General features: G+C 50.1%; 2 protein-coding genes across 4 annotated transcripts in view; one reads left to right on the top strand and one right to left on the bottom strand.

The window, feature by feature from the left end:
- The window catches only part of IGSF3 (immunoglobulin superfamily member 3), a 101,439-nt gene extending 92,653 nt beyond the window's left edge, over positions 1-8,786 (top strand). For all 3 annotated transcript variants that reach the window (XM_075033987.1, XM_075033986.1, XM_075033988.1), the window contains 2 exons: positions 4,420-4,851; positions 5,628-8,786. In XM_075033987.1, the coding sequence (XP_074890088.1) occupies positions 4,420-4,851; positions 5,628-5,878 (683 nt within the window). In that variant the 3' untranslated portion in view covers positions 5,879-8,786. The remainder of the gene's footprint in view (positions 1-4,419; positions 4,852-5,627) is intronic.
- Positions 8,787-8,977: 191 nt separating this feature from the next.
- Positions 8,978-19,355, bottom strand: ADPRH (ADP-ribosylarginine hydrolase). Its single transcript, XM_075033990.1, has 4 exons — positions 18,979-19,355; positions 17,893-18,239; positions 11,150-11,510; positions 8,978-10,387 (listed from the first exon to the last, which is right to left on the bottom strand). Exons 1-4 carry the CDS (start codon positions 19,050-19,052, stop codon positions 10,000-10,002), a joined length of 1,170 nt encoding a protein of 389 aa, XP_074890091.1. The 5' UTR covers positions 19,053-19,355; the 3' UTR covers positions 8,978-9,999.
- Between the last annotated feature and the right edge of the window lie 585 nt (positions 19,356-19,940).

Genomic DNA, 19,940 nt, shown 5'->3' with positions numbered 1-19,940 from the left:
CCCTTACTTTTCTGGAAGGGGCACAGGGCAAGCCCTGCAGACACAGCTAGATGGGCTTGGAATTTTGGCACCACTGCATCTGCGTATTTATTTTTTTACAGCACTTTTGGCAGATTCAGTAGGATATGCTTCCAGTTTTATTCACATTTTGATTGAGAATGAGATGGGAGAAGCTATCTGTGCTTCCCAGGCATGCACCCCAGGGGCAAGGTCCTTGCATGAAAAGAGGGTAGCAGAGGAAGTCAAGACCCTTGCTGGTGTCCAGGCAGTTTCTCATGCTGCTGCTCCCCATTCTGTGGGGTGTGCAGCTCCAAGGGTTACGTCTGTCAGTTGGGCTGACAGGCTCAGGTTTCTTGATGGGGCAGGAATTGGCTATGAGGAGCCTGCCTCTATATGGACAAGGGGGTACTTACGGGCTTCCTGGCCACCCTCTTGCTGGTGGTAGTGGTTCAGGCAGATCCTGCTGCCTAACACCACCGTTTTGGCCATGCCCAGACACAGGGAGGCAGGTGTCGGATTGCCACAGGTGCTTCTTGTTCTTTCCAGGACCTAGTGGGAAAAAAGTGCTACAGAAGTTCAAACCAGGGAGGAAAATCCAGTTTCGAAGGATTGTGAGTAGAATAGCATAGCATAGACTAGACTAGACTTTTTCAGTTGGAAGGGACCTACAATGATCATCTAGTCCAACTGCCTGACCACTTCAGGGCTGACCAAAAATTAAAGCACGTTATTAAGGGCATTGTCCAAATGCCTCTTAAACACTGACAGGGATGGAGCATTGGCCACCTCTCTAGGAAGCCTGTTCCAGAGTTTGACCACTCTCTTGGTAAAGAAATGCTTCCTCTTATCCAGTCTAAACCTCCCCTGGCACAGCTTTGGACCATTCCCACGCATCTTCTCACTGGATCCCAGAGAGAAGAGATCAGCACCTCCCTCTCTACTTCCCTTCCTCAGGATGCTGCAGAGAGCAATGAGGTTGCCCCTCAGCCTCCTTTTCTCCAAACTAGACAAACCCAAAGTCCTTAGCTGCTCCTCATAGGACATGCCTTCCAGCCCTTTCACCAGCTTTGTTCCTTCCTCTGGATGTATTCAAGGACCTTAACATCCTTCTTAAATTGTGGGGCCCAGAACTGCACGCAGCTCTCAAGGTGAGGCAGCACCAATGCTGAATACAGCAGGATAATCACCTCTTTTGACTGGCTGGCTATGCTGCATTTGATGCACCCCAGGATGCAGTTTGCCCTCTTGGCTGCCAGGGCACACTGCTGAACTCATATTGAGCCTGCTGCCGACCAGCACCCCCAGACCCCTTTCTGCAGGACTGCTCTCCAGCCACTCCTCTCCCGATTTATACTTGTGCCTGGCGTTACTCTGTCCTAGGTGCAGAATCCAGGATGGAGTTATTAAATTTCATCCCATTAATCATTGTCCAGTGCTCCAGTCTGTCTGGATCCCTCTGCTAGGTATCTTGTCCTTCGAGAGAGTCAACAGCACCTCCCAATTTGGTATCATTAGCAAACTTGCTAATGGTGCATTCAACTCCTGCATCCAGGTCTTTGATAAATGTATTGAACAGGACTGACCCTAGAATTGAGCCCTGAGAAACACCGCTGGTGACCGGTCACCAGCCACATGTAGCCCCATTGACTACAACCCTTTGAGCTCTGTCCTTCAGCCAGTTCTTCACCCAGCACACTGCTTATCTCACAGTTGGACAACTTGTCCAGAAGGATGCTGTGAGGGACGGTATCAAAAGCCTTACTAAAATCCAGAAAAACTACATCCACCACCTTCCCTTCATCCAGTAGGTGGGTGACCTTATCATAGAAGGGTATCAAATTAGTAAAACAGGACTTTCCCTTTGTGAACCCATGTTGACTGTGCCTGATGATTGCATTATTATTTAAATGCCTTTTACCCAGTGTAACTGTCTCCATAATTTTTCCAGGAACTGACCTTAGACTAACAGGTCTGTAGTTCCCTGGGTCTTCCCTCACGTCCTTTATGTAGATTGGAAGATCACTGGCTAGCTTCCAGTCAGCCGGGACCTCCCCAGGCTCCCAAGACCTTTGGTAGATGATCGAGAGGGGTCCTGCCATAACATCCGCTAGCTCCTTCAGTACTCTGGGATGAATCCCATCAGGCCCCATGGACTTGTGAACTTTCAGCTGATACAGCTGGTCCCTTACGGTTTCAGTGTCCACAAGCGGAAAGTCACAGAGATCATACAATTTCTTTTTCCTCTCAAGCTCCACAAGGAGTTCCCTGTTCAGCCAAGCCGGTCTTCTGCCTTGCTTGCTTGACTTACAACACAGTGGAATTGCCTGCTCCGGTGGTTCTTAAAGACTGACCAGCACTTGTGGACTCCTGAGCCCTCAAAAGCGGATTCCCAGGTGCTCTGCTAAGTTTTGTCTGTTTTAACAACAGATAAGCTGCAAAGACAATTTACCTTGGAAGATACAGATTCCCTATTTTTGAGACAAATGACTCAAGATTAAATGTCTGTCTTAAAGGCTATAGGTCAAATAACAGTTATGGTCCTCATCTGCTGGGTACTTTCCAGCATGTAAAGCAAGCACTCTGCAAGTACTGCTGTGGTGCTTTATGCCTGCCCATTTCAGCAAGGTGTCAGCCTCGTAACTCTGCAACGGAGCTGGCAGAAGGGTCAAATTCTGGAAAGGTTTTAGTGGTCACTCCTGGCAGAGAAGATATGTACTGTGAAGGCGGAACTCTCTCAGGACAGCACAGCCCTTATCTGCCAGGTCCTTGCATGGGAAACTTTGCCGACCAAGATGGCTTGAGCAGAGACACCCCCCTGCCAGGCAATCCCTGTACCCTGCCTGCCCACACGGTTGTAAGTGTAGCTCTTCATCCGGGCTGAGAATTGCCAGTCCTGATGGAGGGGGCCAATGAGAGGCAGGGGAAATCCTTGAGGCTCGTTTTGAATTGTGGAAGGATGTGGAGTGGAAGAAGAGAGGGAGTTGCAGGTGCACTAATTCAAGATAATTTTTTCCTAAAAGTGCTTTGTTGTTGTTTGTTTTTCTTTCATAGCAGCCAGTACTTAACAAAATGACTAAACTTGCTTGTGACTCATGTCTCATTAGTGAGGATCTTCATGCTCATCATTCAGGACTATAATCATCCACAAAGGGGGAAAAAAACCCTCTCAGCACCTTCAGACAGCAATTGTCTCTTTCTGCTTAACCTGCTGAGGTGGGGGAGGCTTTGTGTTGGTTTTGACAAGCCATTTCCTTCCCTTCCTCCTTTTTACCTCAGTAGTCCCTGAAATCTCAGGACCTACCTCATTCCTGTTTCTGCTGAGTCTTCCCGGGGAAGATGTGAACTGAAAAGGCTCGTGTTGCCTATGGCCTGAAGAGCTCTGGCCTTAATGAAGATTTTCCTTATGGGACCATTTAAAAAGTATAGGGCAGGTGCTGTAATGAGAAGCCCCGCTGGGCACAGCAGCCCCACAGCTGATGAGAGCTGGGGGACAGCAGCCCCCTCCTGCAGGGATGCCCAGGGTCTGCGCAAGGGAGGGCTTGCCCAGCCGTCTTCACCGGAGGAGAAATCTCCTCTCTCTTTGGCAAGCTATCGGCTTGCCCTTCCTGCTCAGCTCCCTCATCAGAAAGGGCTTTTTAATCTTTAAATGAAAGCTTAGATCCAGACTGATTGCGATCCCTGGAGTATGTGTTCCCTGGCATGATGACTAAACCAAATGTTAATTGCTCTTGAAGTCAGCCTTTAATCAACTCATCTTAGATTCTGGCCACTGTATCTCAGTTAGGTAAAAACATCTCTTTAGCCTTGCAGCAAGCACTAGAAGAAAAAAATGAGAGGGAGACTTTTGGGAGCATCCTTGCTGTGTCTGTGCTGAGGACATCTCTATGGAGGAACTTCTTACCTAAATAACTTCTCAAATTGCTGGAAAAAATTCTCTCCTCTTCTGTCATACTGATTTTCAAGTCCTTTGAGCACTCTCGAAGAAATAAAAAATAAGCATGGAGTGCAATGCTCTTTGTACCGGTAGCTGGGAAGTAGTAGTACATTGCTCCTCAGCGCGTGCATCAAACCTCGGTATTTCCTGCCATGTTCTTGCAGCACATCTGGATGAGCTGCAGCAGCTTTCTCCTTTCACACGCGTGCCCGTTAGTTGGTGCGAGGGTCCGCGCTGGCAGGGCGGTAGCACGGCACTCACAGCCAGCTCCTGTTGGACCCTGTGCTGGGCGGCGTGCAGTGAGGTGAGGATGCTGAGCCTGCAGGGTTGACCACAGAGGTACCTGTGGGACTTGGCAGGCCTCGTCAAGCCTTTTTTGGGTTTCGCCCAGCACCAGGGCTGTGACAGTCTGTTTGTGCCGGGGCAGGGTGCCTTTGGTAGTAGCATTTTGCTCAGTGCTCACCGCTCCCCTTTTGTCATCTCAGATCCCACCTTGCAGGTGGACACGGCCACCGCCAACCTCACAGTGCAGGAGAAGGAGTCCTTCCCACTGGACTGCAGCATTCTGTCCCGCTCCAGCCCAGAGTCCCACTTCGCGGTGACGTGGTACAACCTGCGGGCCAAAGAGGCGGGCAGCCGTGCGGAGGAGGACGAGGAAGAGGAGGAGGAGAGGGAGGCGGTGCTGAGCGTGGGCCCCGATGCCGTCTTCAGCCCCGAGGCCGGTCGCTGGGAGGGCCGCCTGCGCTTCCAGAGGCTCTCGGCGGTGCTCTTCCGGCTGACGGTGCTGCAGGCCGGCGGTGCTGACACCGGCAACTACTCGTGCCACGTGGAGGAGTGGCTGGCGGACCCCAACGGCCTGTGGTACCGGCTGGCAGAAGAGGAGTCAGGGACAGTTGCCGTTCACGTGCAGGATGCAGGTGAGAAGAGGCGACGACCCTCTTGGGGGCATGGCCGTGGCATCCCCCGCGTCTTTGGTTCAACCAAGATAAAAGGCCGAGTGAGCGGGACTAGGTCTCGCCTGCGCCAGGGCAAGTCTGTGGTGCCGGCGCTTTTCCAGCCAGCTTGATGGCTTGTAGCCCAGCTCTTGCTCGGGCTTGAGCATCCACGCTGCACTTAGCTCTGTGCTGGGGCTGCCCGCCCCACAGCACTTACTGCCTGCTGTCTCTGGAGTCAGTGGGGGCGGACATTGCCCCCCACTGGGGTTTAACCTTCCCCTTTGGGAAACACCCTGGAAGTTGGCTTAGCTCTGCACAAGGGTGCAGGCTGTGGCACAAGGGTCTCCTCCCAGCAGCTCTTGAACACATCGGATGGTTTAGAGGCCCCAGAGATAATTGAGGTCATGAGAGTTTTGTGGGCCCTTAAGGGAGATGCCCTGGGGTGCTGCCTATGTGTACCACCGCTGAGGGAATCAACGCTTTGCGAGGCTTCCCCGCTTTATAAGGTACCGTAAAATCTGCACCAGGGAGGACTCTCTCTAGCACTCATTAAACTCTTGGGGGGATAAAGCCGAAACATGCCCTGCAATAACTTTCTTCTGCTGCTCTGTTTTCCGATACTGGTATTTTTCTCAGTGCCCTACCTCCTGCATTGACACAGATCAATGAGCATCTGCTTTTGTGTGTTTCCAAAGAAGTTTGTAGGCCCTGCGTTGCAGAGAAGCCATGAAATGTGACTGTCCTGTGTCTCTTTCCAGGCTCCACCCTGCAGTCTGTCATCTGCTCCAACGACGCCCTCTTCTATTTTGTGTTCTTCTACCCCTTCCCCATCTTTGGCATCTTGATCATCACCATCCTCCTGGTGCGGTTCAAGAGCCGAAACTCCAGCAAGAACTCGGAGGGCAAGAATGGGGTCCCCTTGCTGTGGATCAAAGAGCCTCACCTCAACTACTCTCCCACTTGCCTTGAGCCGCCAGTCCTCAGCATCCACCCAGGAACCATGGACTAAAGAGGCAGAAGCACCTGGGGGGACGTGCAGTAAGAGAGAGAAGCAGAGACACCAGGAACCCGGAGAAACAGAGTGGGTTTTGTTGTTCTTGTTTCATTTCTTTCAATGTCTGTGCTCTGACATGGCAGCTGAGCTCTGCGGAGCGCCCAGCCAGCAGAGATGGGAAGGTCCGAGGCTTCCTCCAGCGCCTGTGGGAACGCACCCCCTCACCCCAATGGACAGAGGGTCCCTGCGCTTGCTGTATATAGCAGATGTTCCTCTCGGATTAATTTTGCTCCCATCAGTTGCTGTCTTTTGGGCCATTACTTTTTCGTTGTCATTTCTTTTTCGGTCACTCAAAGAACTGTAGGCTTCCCCCGCCCTCCACACAGCGAGGAGTTCCCAGGGGGTGTTTGGTCCTGGGACGATCTCTTTGGAAGTAAATGTTATGTGTTTTCCAAAACAGACTGGTTTTCCTCCTCGGACTCGGTGCCACGGTGAAGAAGGTCTTTTCCCAAGGTGTGCTGAGCTAGCTCCTCCCTCTTCCAAAACAGATAAAGTTGGGTCCACCTCTGGAGGGGCTAGCTGGGCTATCGGGAGGTCCACCTCAAAGACTGGCTGTAGCCTCAGCATCTTCTTGCCTCCATTTTACTGTTCTTTCAGGAGGGAGCAATTCACCTTTTGGGAACGTTCACAGGTCTTGGAGAGACTGAATATTCGGTGCGCTTGCGGTCAGGACAAAAGCAATTTAGTTTGTCTCCAGGAACTGAAGGGGGGGATGGAGGGAGGACACCTGAAAGCCCTGACTTTGTTGGTAGCAAAGAGGGTCCTTGTACGGTCCAGCTTCCCAGAGTCGTGCTCCTCCCTGGTGTCCATGCTGCCACCTCTGATGAGGCGGGTCCCCTCTGTGCCCCAGTCGCGTGGGGACAGGTGGCTGGATCCAGTCTCTGAAGACTTCAACATGACCAAAGTAATGACTCTAGGAAGGGGAAAAGGGGAAGCTCCATGGGTTGAGTTCACGGCCCCTGGATGGTTCAGCCAAGGTTCAAGCCCAATTACAGGCATGCCACGCAGCGGGGACATGCAGTTCACCGCCACATGTCACGAGTTTCCCTGTGGCTTGCACTACTTCCCAGCGCAAGCTCGGACAAGGCAAGGAGCCTGCACCGCACCGGCACCCTGGGGGCTTCCCTGCCCCCATGGACCAAGAGAAATCTTCCCCTGTGTGTGTTCGTGCATCTGCTGGTTTTCGTTTCTGGGGCTTTAGGAGGAGAAACCATTTCTCCATAAGCTCCCCCTCCTGGCAAAGTCACCTGCTCTTGTCCTAGGCAGTCGCTGTGGCAGGAAATGCTGTTCTTTCTGTGAAAGATATGGCTCTCGTGAACCAAACCAGGGCTCTAGCCGTGTGGAGCACCTGAGCTCCCATACCCCGTAATGCCAAGTACCCCTGCCCTGTCCTGTGGAGGAAACCGCCTCCTCCCCTATACGCCCTAAGCGTTATGTCTGGCGGAAGAAAATATTTGCCAAAAATGGCCTTTTGTTGTCTTCCTTGATGTCTTCCTGGCAAATCCGGCCATTTGTTTTTTGCAGCATGGCTGAAGCCAACAGGGGTGGATGGGCACAGCTGCAAGACCACCCCGCCTTGTGTGAGAGAGGTGCCATACCCACAGCTGCCATCCTTTTCAGGAGGGTTGGACTGCTCTTTGTGAAGAGAAGGGGACCTCAGCAGATGCTCTGTAGCACTTGTCAGTTAGACCCTGATGCCTTGATGTTTCAGAGGTGGCAAAGCCTCAGGTGGGAGATCTGCACCACACATCCTTTCCCAGCTGGGAGAGGACCCACATGGCCGCGGACCATCCCGTGCCAGGGTGATCGAAGTCAGCCACCTCTGCTTCTCCACCAGAACGGCATTGGTTTCTTCTTCCGCTGGGAAGCCCAAATTTTACTCCTCCCTCTGCAAAGTCTGCCTCCTTGGAACATAACTGCTTACTGGCCCCAGCATATGCATAATATCACACTCCTATATATATATATATATATGTATCAGACACCCACACACTTGTCTTCCCGTTCTGGATAAGGCGTCTGCAAAGAGAGGAGTGGGATGAGAAGTGAATGGGAATGAAGAACCTAGGTGCAAAGAGCAGCAACTGCAGCCAGTGGGTATTGTTTCGTAAATGTAGTATCTCCTGTACATACTGCTCCCAGGCAGGAACTGCAACTGATTTCAGCTTTAACGGAAAAAAGAGAAAATGAAGTCGGTGGGAGCCATTCTTTCCTGGGAGAGTACTGTGCTGCATACAAGCCACATTCCTTCTCGGCAGTGTGTCTGCCTGAGAGCAGGGTTCTGCTGGACGGCTGTCTCATGGCCCCCTCCCCCTGGCTGGAACGGGTCTCTTCCCAGCCCAGCGGTTCCTACGCTGAGCCCAGGCTTTTCCGGGAAGTCTCCCCCACGGTGGTCCCTGAATCTACCTTGCCGGTGACATTTCTCCATTGCTCTGGCGTGTTGCCCAGTCTCAAACTTATGTTTTTATAAGGCAGACTCTTCCTGTAATGAGTTTTAACACGAAGCTTTTCAAACCACTCTCTCTGCTGTAACTTTCTGTAACGAACCCGAGAAGAGAGACACCCTATCCATGCATGATGTGGAAAAATGTTTGGGATTTTTTTAAAAAAAACACAGCAAAAACTTTGTACTATGTTGCACTAAAACATGTTTTATACAACACACCTGAGAGCTGTAGTAAACTGTGTTGAAATTGTGAATCCTATTGCTGCTGGTTTTTGTCAGATTTGGGCTTTCATTATGCTTTTATGTGCAGTCCCTGCATAAAGGTGTGCTGAACTCCCATGTTTAGGCAGCCTCTCCCACCACCCCTGTTCCCTGATGCATTGACTCTCCTCCCGGCCCAGTAGCGCATCTCCTCTCTCTTGCAGGCTGGAGCTTGCAGACACCTTGCACCCTCTGGCTCTTCATACTTCTCCTTCCCATCCCTCAATTCATCCCATAATAGAACATAACATTTAAGAGAGGCATGTCAGGTCTACTTATTGAATGGGATACACCGTTCTTGAAATTGCTCTGAAAATAGTAAGGAAGTACTTCGCTGTGTCATAGTCTGGATTTGAAGAAAAAAAAACACTTTATGGAATTATCCATAGCAAATGGTAAGCAAATGATCTTTAGTAACCTTGATGTAAGCAGAAGAATATAGTTCACTACAGAAGTTGCTTAAGTTGATGTAAAATGCAACCTGTTAATTCTCATTACCCACTTCTACCTTGAATAATGGTTTGGTCAGTAGTCTTGAACTCCCACATTGACTGAAATAGGGAAGTAGCGTGATACATTCTTACCTGTATAGCAAAAGTGCTGTGACATTGTGCAAGATGCACTGCTGACGCAGCCATAAGGTTGGGTTTGGGTTTTTTTCCACATTGATTTAAAACAAAAAATATCCTTTGCTAAAATAATTGTATGAGAAAACTCTGCTGTCCCCAGACACAGCTCTTTGCCCACTGCCCCCAGGAGGTCAATCTGCTATAGCCCCTGTGCTAAGGAGCAGAGGTTTTAGCTCTACAAATGCTCAGTCCTATATGGCAAGTGGTGTCCCTGGCACTCCCTGTTGACAGTACCAGGCAGTGAGCGGGTTTGCTGGGAGGTATCGCTGCCAGCCCATGTACAATCCCTGCAGTCAGGCATGCATCCCTGACCCCCTCTGGCATGCTCGTAAGGGCAGGATCCTGGCTTGGGGCAGCTTGAGTGGGTTTTGCTGCCTGTCCTGCTGCTGGAGCATGGCTAGCAATTCTGCAGTGGGTGCTCCTGCTCCCTTCAAGGCCCAGACAATGTGCAGCCACCATGCAGCAGAGGAGGGATGTCTCAGGGCTTGGCTGCTTGAGGGACCATTGTGTGCTCCCATCAAACCACCTTGTAACTGCTCCCCCCCACCCACAAACCCCTAATTGCTAGCTCTGAATTGCCTCCCTGGTGAAGCCAACACACACAAACAGAAAAAGGAGGTCTGGCTGTGGCTTACGTTTGTAAGCCAGTGGGTTCGCAAACCGACTTTGCAAAACCTTCAGTGAACAAGGGGCGGCAGGTGTGGTAAGCGCACCCCTGGGGGGCCCTGCCACCCCCCCGCCTAGGCGATGTGGTACAAGTCCTTGGCCACCTGCTCCAGGCGGTCCCTGTACTCCAGGTGGGCATAGAGGGAGGCGGGGACCCCGCGGAAGCCGTGCATGGCCCCCCACCAGCAAGCCGCAATGGTGGCGGTGGAGTCGCTGTCCCCCCCGTGGAAGAAAGCCCGGTGAGCCAGCTCTTCCCAGGAGTCCCCTGCACCCAGCAGTGCATCGTAGGCGATCATGGGGGCGTCATGCCCGCTGCTGCCCCCCCAGCCGTCGTAGCTGAGTGAGGTGTAGAACGAGTCTCTCTCTTCCACACCATACTTGGGAGGGAAGGTGGGCGGCGAGACCCCGCCTGATATGCCTCTCTCCGCCAGGTATTTTTCCCATTGCTCTTCAAAGTAATGCCTGCAAAACAGGAGACAGGATGGAGGGGCTGTAAGAGATATCCCATGGCAGAAGCATATACCCGAGCTGTCCGCAGACACGCCGTGTGCCAGCTGAAAACATGCTACATCAAAAGCTCGGAGAGATGGCTCGACAAAATGGTAGGTGTCTCCCATTTGTCAAACTACGGACATGATTTACAGTAAGAGGCACAAGGACGTGTTTCAGTGAGTTAGATTTCCCCTCCCTCCAGCCACATGGGAGAAGGCAGCCCAGCACCTGCTGCTGTCGCACTGCACAGGAATCACAAGGCTCAGAGCGAGAACTGAGTCATCCTCCCAAATTCAGAGTACCTCTACCCCTGTCTGTTTGTGCCCCTGTGCACAGAGCCTCACTGAATCTGCAGCCAGATTTGGTTATAACTTTCAAACTGAGCTCAGCCCTAAGCCTGGTGCTGTTTCCCAGCCCTGCTTCCCATCTTTCATCAGGTCACAGTTGCTTGAGATGACAAGTCTAGGTACCTCATACTGGATCCAAAAAATGTTACAACTACATGACCCAAACACAGTTTGCCTCTTTTTTTTTTTTTTTCTAAATAAGTTTGAGGTATTTTTCCCCTGGGGGACTTCAAAGACTTTCTGAATTGATTCAGTCCCATAGCAGGCATGTGCTGCTCTAGGAGTTTACCAAAATGTGATTACTGAAGCTTAAGTATAAACAGAGCTCACCCTCTTGTACGTGAGGTTTATTTTAACAAAACCCAGTGCTGGGAGTGCAGCTCACCATTGCCCCATGTTTTCCTCCACGAAGAAGCCAGTGTCCCGCACATAGGCTTTTGCCCGCGGCAGTACCTCCAGCAGCCTCTTCCCCCAGGCTGGGGGGGGCACGCCGTTCACTGCAAAAGCCGTGAAGAGGGCCGAAGCCAGGGACCCCAGGTAACCAGTAGGATGGTGGTGGGTCATTCGGCCGCTCTCGATGCTGACTTGTACTAGGGTGTCCAGCTCAGCGGGGTGACGGAAACGCAGCCCAATGCACATGGAGCGCATGGCGGCCCCGCAGCCTCCTGCCCGTGGGCTGAATGGGATCCTCCAGCCATCTGGCCGCTCCGGATCCAGCTTCAGCACATTTTCCTTACACGTGGCACCTGGAGAGGAGCAGCAGAGCCCAAGAAAGAAAAGAAAGAAACAGAAACATGCATCAGTAGGACATAGGATCACATAGCTTGAGAACCAAGAAAAGACAGGCAAGGTAATGGGGAAGGAAGCATTACTCTGCATAAGGGATATGAGCTTCCCTTTAAAAGCGTCAGTTGTCTGCTCACATACGTATCTTGCCTTAAGTTGCTGGTGCATCCTGCATACTCCCAAGTAGACCTGAAAATTCCTGTTTGTGAAAATAATTTAGAAGTCTAGAGGGGGTAAGAAACACTCCACTGCTGATTTATTTACATTGTTTATATTTACATTTCATTATATTTATTTAATAACTTACAAAATATATATACTATATATATATTAGGTATATTATGTACACATATATCTAGATAGACAGATATATAAATAGAACCAAAAAGGAGGTTTGGAGGATCCCTGACCCAAGGCAAGGCTAAGTACCTCTGCTTTTTTAGTTGTTTAGCCTCTTTACACAACATTTAAAGGCAGAGACTCCACAAGCTCCCCAGGAATCTTTCCCACTGCCTTACCAATAGGAAATGTTTTCCAGATCTCCCTTGCTGCAGTTCAAGTTTATCAGAAAGCGATGAATGTAGTTATCTCCCTCACCACAACATGTCTGCATAACTGGCTTTACTACTGTACTCCTCTTCAGTAAGCTGAAGAACCAGTGTACTAGGTGAGACCAAAGGTTTGTCCAGCCTACCAGCTCATCTTCAAACACAGCCACTAACACAGAACTACAAAAAGACTATAAAAAAGGAGGTAAGTACAATATTTCCCCAAGAGGGCCCACCTGGCTTCCAGCAGACAGAGGAGCACAGCCTGCCTGAATCAGAAGATGGATCCAAAGCGGTGTGTTCAATAAGCCCCAGCAGACCTAGCCACCGTGAGCTGTTCTCCTTAGCTTGAACCCATGCATGCCTTCAGACTCCCTGTACATCCCATGGTAGCCACGATTTTGTTATGCAAAGCATGTCCTTTTGTTTTAAACTGCCATTTGACAATTTTCTTAAATTCCCCTCTAACTGTTACATTACAAGAAATAATGACTTTTCATGCTCCACTCAATTCAAGATTGTATATACTTTGTCCCTCTTCCTCAGTTTTCTCCTGCTCTGAGCTGACACCCTAGTCCAATTTTGCCTCACTTCTGGTGGGAAGCCACACCATAACTCCCCCATGCCCACCTCCATCTCTTTCATAGTTCTGCTATTTACTTTTTAAAGAAAATACTCCGCTTCTTCCAGTGCTGCTGCTTCAGAAATTCACTTGTTAGTCCAGCACATTCATAGGATAAAGCCATCTCCACACACACAACCAAATTTCAGAGCCCAGCCAGCTTCCCCAGCCAAGACCGTGAAATGTGTTTTGAGAGCTATGCCCAAATGCTTGTGTGCAAGGAAGAGGTAACAGGTTTGAAACATTAAATTATCTTTGATTCTCTTCTCCCCTGCCTTTTTCTCCTAGTCTTCTGTCCTGGCCAAATCTGAAATACTTCTTTTCCAGCAAGAAAGATAAATCAAGGGCAGGTTTCAAGCAACTTCATTTAAGTTTTAATGTGTTGGACAATGGCAAAAGTGGACTCAAAAGACTAGTCTTCTAACCACAGCGTGCCCAGTCCTCTCTGACACATAAGGTAACAGCAGCAGTTGGCATCTTCACACACCCAAAATTAGACCATTGCTCCTGTACTTTGCTGCCTAACTGGGACAGGTAGCTGATAAACTTGCAGATGCTCTGTTACTTTGAAAGTCAAACTAAATACAATCAAGTAGCAAGCAAGAAGCCTGGTCAAGAAACTTCACCTAATTCTACAATTCAATTACCTTTGGTGCAATTCAATCACCATGTTCTGGGACCTTGCTAATCGCAGCTAGGTACTGCACTAAGCACTCTGCAGAGCTCTTCACTTCCGTACTTTCACATATATGCTTGGCAGTAGGATTTGGTATATGGCAGTCTATTTGACCTGCACATGGCATTTACAGCACCCTTATAACTGAAATACCTCCATATCCAAGCATAGCTTTAAGACTGGCTTCTGGACATATGCTAAAAATAAATAATGGCTGGCTGCTGCCGGGAATAAGCTCACGTGCTGGTGTAAGTGTCCTCAGTGTCTTTCTTTTCCAACAGTGTTGTTACATTATAGGCTTATTAGGTCAGTGCAGGTTACAGCCCTCTGTGCAGTGTGAACAGGTGGACCAGCTCCCAATGAATGGTTGTCTCAGGCTGAAAAAGCAGCTCAGTCCTGTAGCTGTGGGGCTATTTGCCCTGCACAAGCCTGTCACTGAAATCAACTTTGAGAATGGAAATGACCTATGCAAGTCTCCCGCACTGGAAAAAATGAGTTGCGATCAGCGCAGCCCACAATGTCAGGCCACTTTAGTTCCCAAGAATTGCCTACAGTTGAACCCAGGCATGAACCAGACCTGCTATTTCACCAGCTTCCTCCATGCATGCTGTGCTGGCACACCATCTGCTCACCACTGTCACACCCTTCCCAGTAGATGAGACCTGCTGGTTTTGCGGTGCCACACAGCCAGCCAACTGCTGGATCTATCCACGTGTTCCTTACGCATCCTTCTTCACAGTGATTTACAGAGTGAAAATTGCAGGGCCACGTTTCTCTGCTGGAAGAAGCAGCAGGCAGAGCATTTGGTCTAGGCAGCACCGGGCTCTGCGAGGACTGATCGCCACCAACCTCTAACTGAACTGCCTGGGAGTTTGTTTTTGTGATGCCTCAAAGCGGGAACGTGTTCAGGCCTCTAAATCTGCTTTTCATGTAGTTTATTAATTCAGTGCTGGCTGCTACGTATCAAAATCATTAAGAGGGATACCAGTGTAATTTCCAACTTCATGATGATTAACAGAAAACTGAGGCATTTTTTCAAAAATCTGACTATACTAAGCATTGCACTTACAACCTCTAACAGGACATTAAAAACATCTCAAACAAAGCTACATTTTTTAAAAGCTGTGCTGATTACCCTATTCATATGTTCCTGGTAAAACAGACCTTCTGCCAGGAAGACAAGGGGAAGGGGAGAGAGCAAAGAGAGTAAGGTAGCTTAAAATCAAAATTTGCATAACAAAAGCAAAACGAACTCAGTAATCTTGCTGGAACTTTGAGAAAGACATTTCTTCAGGACATCTTTGGGCAGATTGAGACCAGGCAACTCAGTCCTTGATAAAAAGTGAGATTGTTCTTGCATTAACTGTAGTCAAAAGAAAATGAGGAAGATGACAAGGCTTAAACTGTGGAGAAAGACTGGTTATTCTGCAATACAATTTGCTTGCAGCTTTAAGTCTGTGCATGTTACTTTAGGAGATGACTACTGATAACCTGCAAATGGAAAAAATTGTGTAAAACAGTATACAACAGCTAAGACTTGTGATTTATGTAGTATTACAACTTTTATCCTCATGCTTCTAAACAGTTAAAATACTAAAACATTTGAAAGCTGATTTAGGAAGACTAACCTGAAATCATGTTGTCAGGTCTTTTTTTAAAAACAGGTTTAAAAAAAACCCCAAAACTGCTGTAGGAGTTTTTGAATCAGGAAGTTCTGATTTGGAAATCTACCAAATCCTAGTTAGGAATCCTTTGTACTAAGAGTAAGAAACTAAAAGTAACCTGAGGAGGGTACTGGTCTAAGGAAAGAATAGAAGCAAAAAGCAGTGTGTGAAGAAAGACAACCTGAAAAAGTTTCAAGCACAACTGGATGCTATTTCTGGAATAGGCTTCCACCCCACTTACTTAGACTCTTAATGAGCACAGATAATAACAATTGTTTGGGATCAATCAACACACATAAAAAAAGTGAGTTAAAACGACCACATAGTGGTAAATAATTCCACATGGAGAGAACTTGGACCGAAAGACAGAGTTCTGAAGCAGAAGGTTTCCTGGAGAGCTGTGGAGGCAGATGTAGTTGTACCATGAAAAAAGAAGTATGTCCATGCTTGTGTCCCTTAATTAATTGGCTTCGTTATCTGCAAAGAACAATGAATTTTTGGGGCTGCAGTACATCACAAATAGCAATAATGGATGTAGGGATGAACCTGCCATTGAATTAAAACAGTGAGTTCTCTCCTGGGGCTGCATACTTGAGGGACCCTGCTGTGGCCATCTGATGACTCATAACATTGTGGGAATCCCTTTGTTACTGTGGGTTTTGGTTTTCAGGCCTGGACTCCCTTGTGTGGGCGAGCAGTGTGACTTTCCCCCACTGTTCTGGGGGAATCTCTTCTCTGTTGGGTGAAAGCTGCAGCAGCAACTTTCCATTCTCAACCTTAAGGGCTGCAATTCCCCAGTGAGTACTTACTTTGGCCAGAACAGCATCACCTTGGGTTATGTTCTCAGTTAAAATCCATTTACTCCGAATGGCTGAAAGAAATTATTGACATGCAACTTCTAGCATTAGGATTTATCAATATAGCATGGAGACTCCAGGCTGCAGGCAGCTTTTCAGGATGTGGATTACGTATTCCCTTTGGTAGTACCTCAGTGGGCATTAAACTGTTAAGTGTCAGTATTTAAGCTCTCCAGAGCAGAGTGCCTTTCCTGCAGCTGCAGCAGAAACACTTCAGGACACTGTTGCAAGAGCATCCCCAACAGACTTCAATTTTTTCCATGTTACTTTCCCCACTTCCCCCAAAATGTTACAAGTGTCCATGGAAGTTGCATTTCTTTGTTTACCTAGGTAACTTGACCTTTCCTTGTCACTCCAATTAGTGTCCATAGCAAATTTACTTTAAAACTCTTCACTTCTAAATGGGAACTCCTTTGGGGCATATTGCAGCTCAGTTACTCACAGGACTGCAGCAGGTGTGCTATTAGCCTTAGCTATTAATTACAAACATTTAAATTTTAGGTTCTTCTCCTTTTCATCTCAGCTTTTAGTCACCACACTTAGATAGCTGAGGCAAAAATAGCTTCCAGGTGCTGTCTTACTGCCAGCTGTGGTTAGTCCACCTTGGCAGACCCCATCAGCTGGTGGAACTATAAGATGGTCCATTGCCAAAACAGCAGCAAGTCTCTCGGAAGTTTAACCTGCTGACTTCTGCTATCCTGCCAAGCATCATTACCCCCTTCCTAAATATTTTATTAATTAGGCTACTCCAACAACTGAGACTATCTGTGTTAAAGAATACTGATAGTTTAGTTCTTCACAGGAGGAAGAAGGTAGGAGGTCACTGTGGAAAGGTAAGCAGAATAAATTCCTGCTCAAGTTTCCAACCTGGTTTACCTTGGAAGTGCACAGCTCTGTCACACCATGCTCAGTGGCCCTAAGAGAGCAATGCAGGATTTGGCCTTTCCCATGTTTAATGTCAAGCCAGAAAATTCCTTGTATATTCTGGCCACTCCAGATAGGCATGTCTAGGCAATTTCTTTTCGATGTATAAGCTTTGCATAGGATTGCTGAATGTAAGTGCTTCCTGGATACTTCGTGCTGCCTGCACTAGTCAAATTAGAGGCCCAGCCTCAGCAGCTCCAATTTAAGTTTAATTCAAGCATCTGGAAGAGGCTGGGCCATAAGCGCAGAGACAGACAGGGTCCTCAAGGAAGAGTTGGGTCAGCAGGCCTGGGTGAACTAGGAACTACAGGAATATGTCGTATACGGCTTGGCTGCTGCAGCCTGCCAAGCGCCTTTCCTGAATACTGTGACACACTGCCAGTCCCAGCTGCTTGTGACGCAAACTCAGCACCATTGTGTCTATGCAGAGAAAAGAGAGATGATCAAGTACAGGGTTCAGAAAAGGCAATTGTGGCCTGACTGTCCTGTCACAGAAAGTGGACATGCAGAGCTAGCCAGAAGTAGACTTGGGGTTTAATAAACTTAATTATTCCAAGCAAGGATCTTTGTGCCTTCAAATATATTTTATGTGTAATTTACTGCATTTCCTATGAGAAGTTCTGCATTAATTCTCTATTTAAATGTGTTGCTTTAACACAGCATCTTAGGGTGTGCATTATACATGGTTGAATTTGCGTTTTTCATCCACTGAGTGTAGGAAAAGGCACATCCCCAGCACAAATGCCAGCACCTTCCCCCAAGTTCAAGGCCAGGCCTCAAACATGCCTGTAAAAATGTTTTGTAAATGTGGGCAAAACAGTATCTTTTTCGTCTAGTTCAGAGAAGCCCAAACCACTTCAGCTTGCCTTATTGTGTTCTCTTTAGTTCATCCTGAAACAGGTACTGGGTGTGGAAAACTTTTGCCGTTACATGAAATAGTTAACACTATAAACAGCCAAAGCAGAGCCAGGGCCTCAGCAACAAGCTGCAGGAAAGGGAGAGATGTTAGTGAGAGGACAGCCCTGCCCAGACAGTATTACAGAGGGGTTACCTGGAGCTCGGCCTTTCATGTCATTCATGCACTCCTTATAGTTCTTTGCAATCAGGGAATAGAGATGTGCTAAACTTGGGTTTTTCCCAGCAGCTACCAGGGCTTCGGCTGTGGCCAAGTGCATCACTGTATCATCGCTGACTTTCCAACCCTGGATGCTGAAGTTGCCGAGTCCCCCCATCTCCGCCAGCTCCTTGTGGATGGCTGGGCCACTCTGCAGGAACTCCCATTGCCCATTGTAATAGCCCAGCGTGTCACCAACTGCGCTCAGCACCATCGACGCCACATAGTTTTCCATTGCCTTAGGACACAATTTTTGCCCCAGGACTGCTTCAATGCAGAAAACTCTGTGAAAAAAAAGACAGGGAGACTGAAAATAGAATCTTTCCCAGCTCAGTACAAGCCTCTACTGCAAAGATCCAGCAGGCTGGATACCCAGCCTAGCACCTGTGTCTCCCTCAGACGATGTATTTCTTCAAAGCACGTGCTCCCCTGTGGACCCCTGGCCACATGCACCCACCGGTGGGTAAGGGCATGGCAGCTCTTGGGCAGCCCAGCCCTGGGCCGGGGCAGCCGGCCACGACCTCCATCCAGGAGGACGCTGCACATCACGGCCGGGTAACGGACCGACAAGCAAGGGCAGGACTGCAGAAACGTGTGCAGGTTACATGACCGTACCCACGTTCACCACGTTTTTGAGCGCAGCATGAGCAAGGTTAGATCAGCTCCCAGCAGCTTTCGCACCCTGGGGATAACGTGAGGCCGAGCTCGTCTGTTTTCGCAGGGCCTGGCAGAGGCAATAAGCACGGGGGGCCTGGGCAGTACTTGGCCTTGCTCCACAGGCCGGCTACACCAGCGGGTGCTCGTCAGGCAGAGCTGGCTGTCCCAGCGGGTACTTTCAGCGATGCCCCCCCCAAAAAAAACCCCCACCCCACGCTCGTCCTCAGGGTTTGCTGCGCCTCACGGCGAGGCCCTCTTGCTCGGGAGAAGCGGAGGCCGGGAAGGACGGCAGGGCTGGCCGAGCCCGAGCCGGGGATCCGCGCCGGCGGCTGAGGCGTCCTCTCCCCGGCCCCAGCGGGTACTTACGCAGCCAGCCCTGCGAGCAGGGGCCGCCGGGGCCTGCCCCTCCTCGGCAGCGGCAGGCGGCTCGCCGGGGACATGCGGCTCGGCGGGGCGTACGCAGGCCTCGGCGGCCGGTGCCGGCCTGAAGCGCCTCCGCCCGGCCGCTCACCCTCCGCGGCCTCCCCCGGGGCGGCGCGACCGGTCCGGCGGCGGAGGCCCCTCCTTGCCGAGCCGGAGCCGGAGCCGGAGCCGGAGCCGGAGCCGGCGCCGGAGCCGGCCCCGCGGAGCCCTCCCGCCGCCGGGCCCGAGGGGGCCGCTCCGCCAGGAGCCCGGCACGTCTCCCGGCGGGCCCCGCTCTCCCCCGCCCGCTGCCGCCCGGTCCCCTGCGGAGGGGGAGGGTTCGGTCCCCGGGCCGCGGGGCCGGCAGCTCGGGAGGAGACGGGTGTTCTCTTTCACTGGGGGACTGCCTCGTTCTTGGCACCCTCAGAGGCACGACAGTCAACTCGGAAATGAAGCCGCCGCATGGAAATGAAGTCACCGCATGGAAATGAACCATTTTATTTGATTTTAAAACAAGTAAAAATGAAAGGCGCTTTCAGCATTTCCCCTGCTTTTTCTGCTGAAACCGTTCACTCGTTGCGTGAGCAGCCCCCCTCCTCCTGGCTGAGCCCCAGCCTGGGTGGGAGCAGGGCCGGGTCCGCAGGCCCCGCTCAACATCTGTGCTGGGGGGAGACCTTGGGGGGCTTTCCCCAGCCTCGGTTTTTCTTTCCCCTCCTTTTTCAGCATTCATTCACTGCAGCCTGAGCGGAGCTTCCAGCCTTTACCGGGAGTGTTTGCCTATGCGCCTGCCCCGTCCTTCTGTGTTTTGGGGCCGTGCTCTCCCCACAGCCCCCAGCGTGGCCCAGCTCAGCCTCCTGGTGACCCCAGCCTCTTCCAAACCAGGACTAGCCTTTGCTTTATGTCGCGTCTCGAGGCGCCTGGTGATC

Source organism: Buteo buteo, chromosome 8 (genome assembly GCF_964188355.1).
Source record: "Buteo buteo chromosome 8, bButBut1.hap1.1, whole genome shotgun sequence".
Lineage (NCBI taxonomy): Eukaryota > Metazoa > Chordata > Aves > Accipitriformes > Accipitridae > Buteo > Buteo buteo.
Note: the sequence above shows the minus strand (reverse complement) of the source record. Positions and strands in the feature narration are given on the sequence as shown.

Bases quoted from the DNA above. Each gene is read 5' to 3' on its own strand.
- ADPRH (XM_075033990.1), bottom strand. From the start codon at position 19,052: ATGTCCCCGGCGAGCCGCCTGCCGCTGCCGAGGAGGGGCAGGCCCCGG. The intron at 18,240-18,978 runs GTAAGTACCCGC...TTTTTTTCACAG, and splicing joins CTGCTCGCAGGGCTGGCTGC to AGTTTTCTGCATTGAAGCAG. The intron at 10,388-11,149 runs GTGAGCTGCACT...CCTGTTTTGCAG, and splicing joins GAGGAAAACATGGGGCAATG to GCATTACTTTGAAGAGCAAT.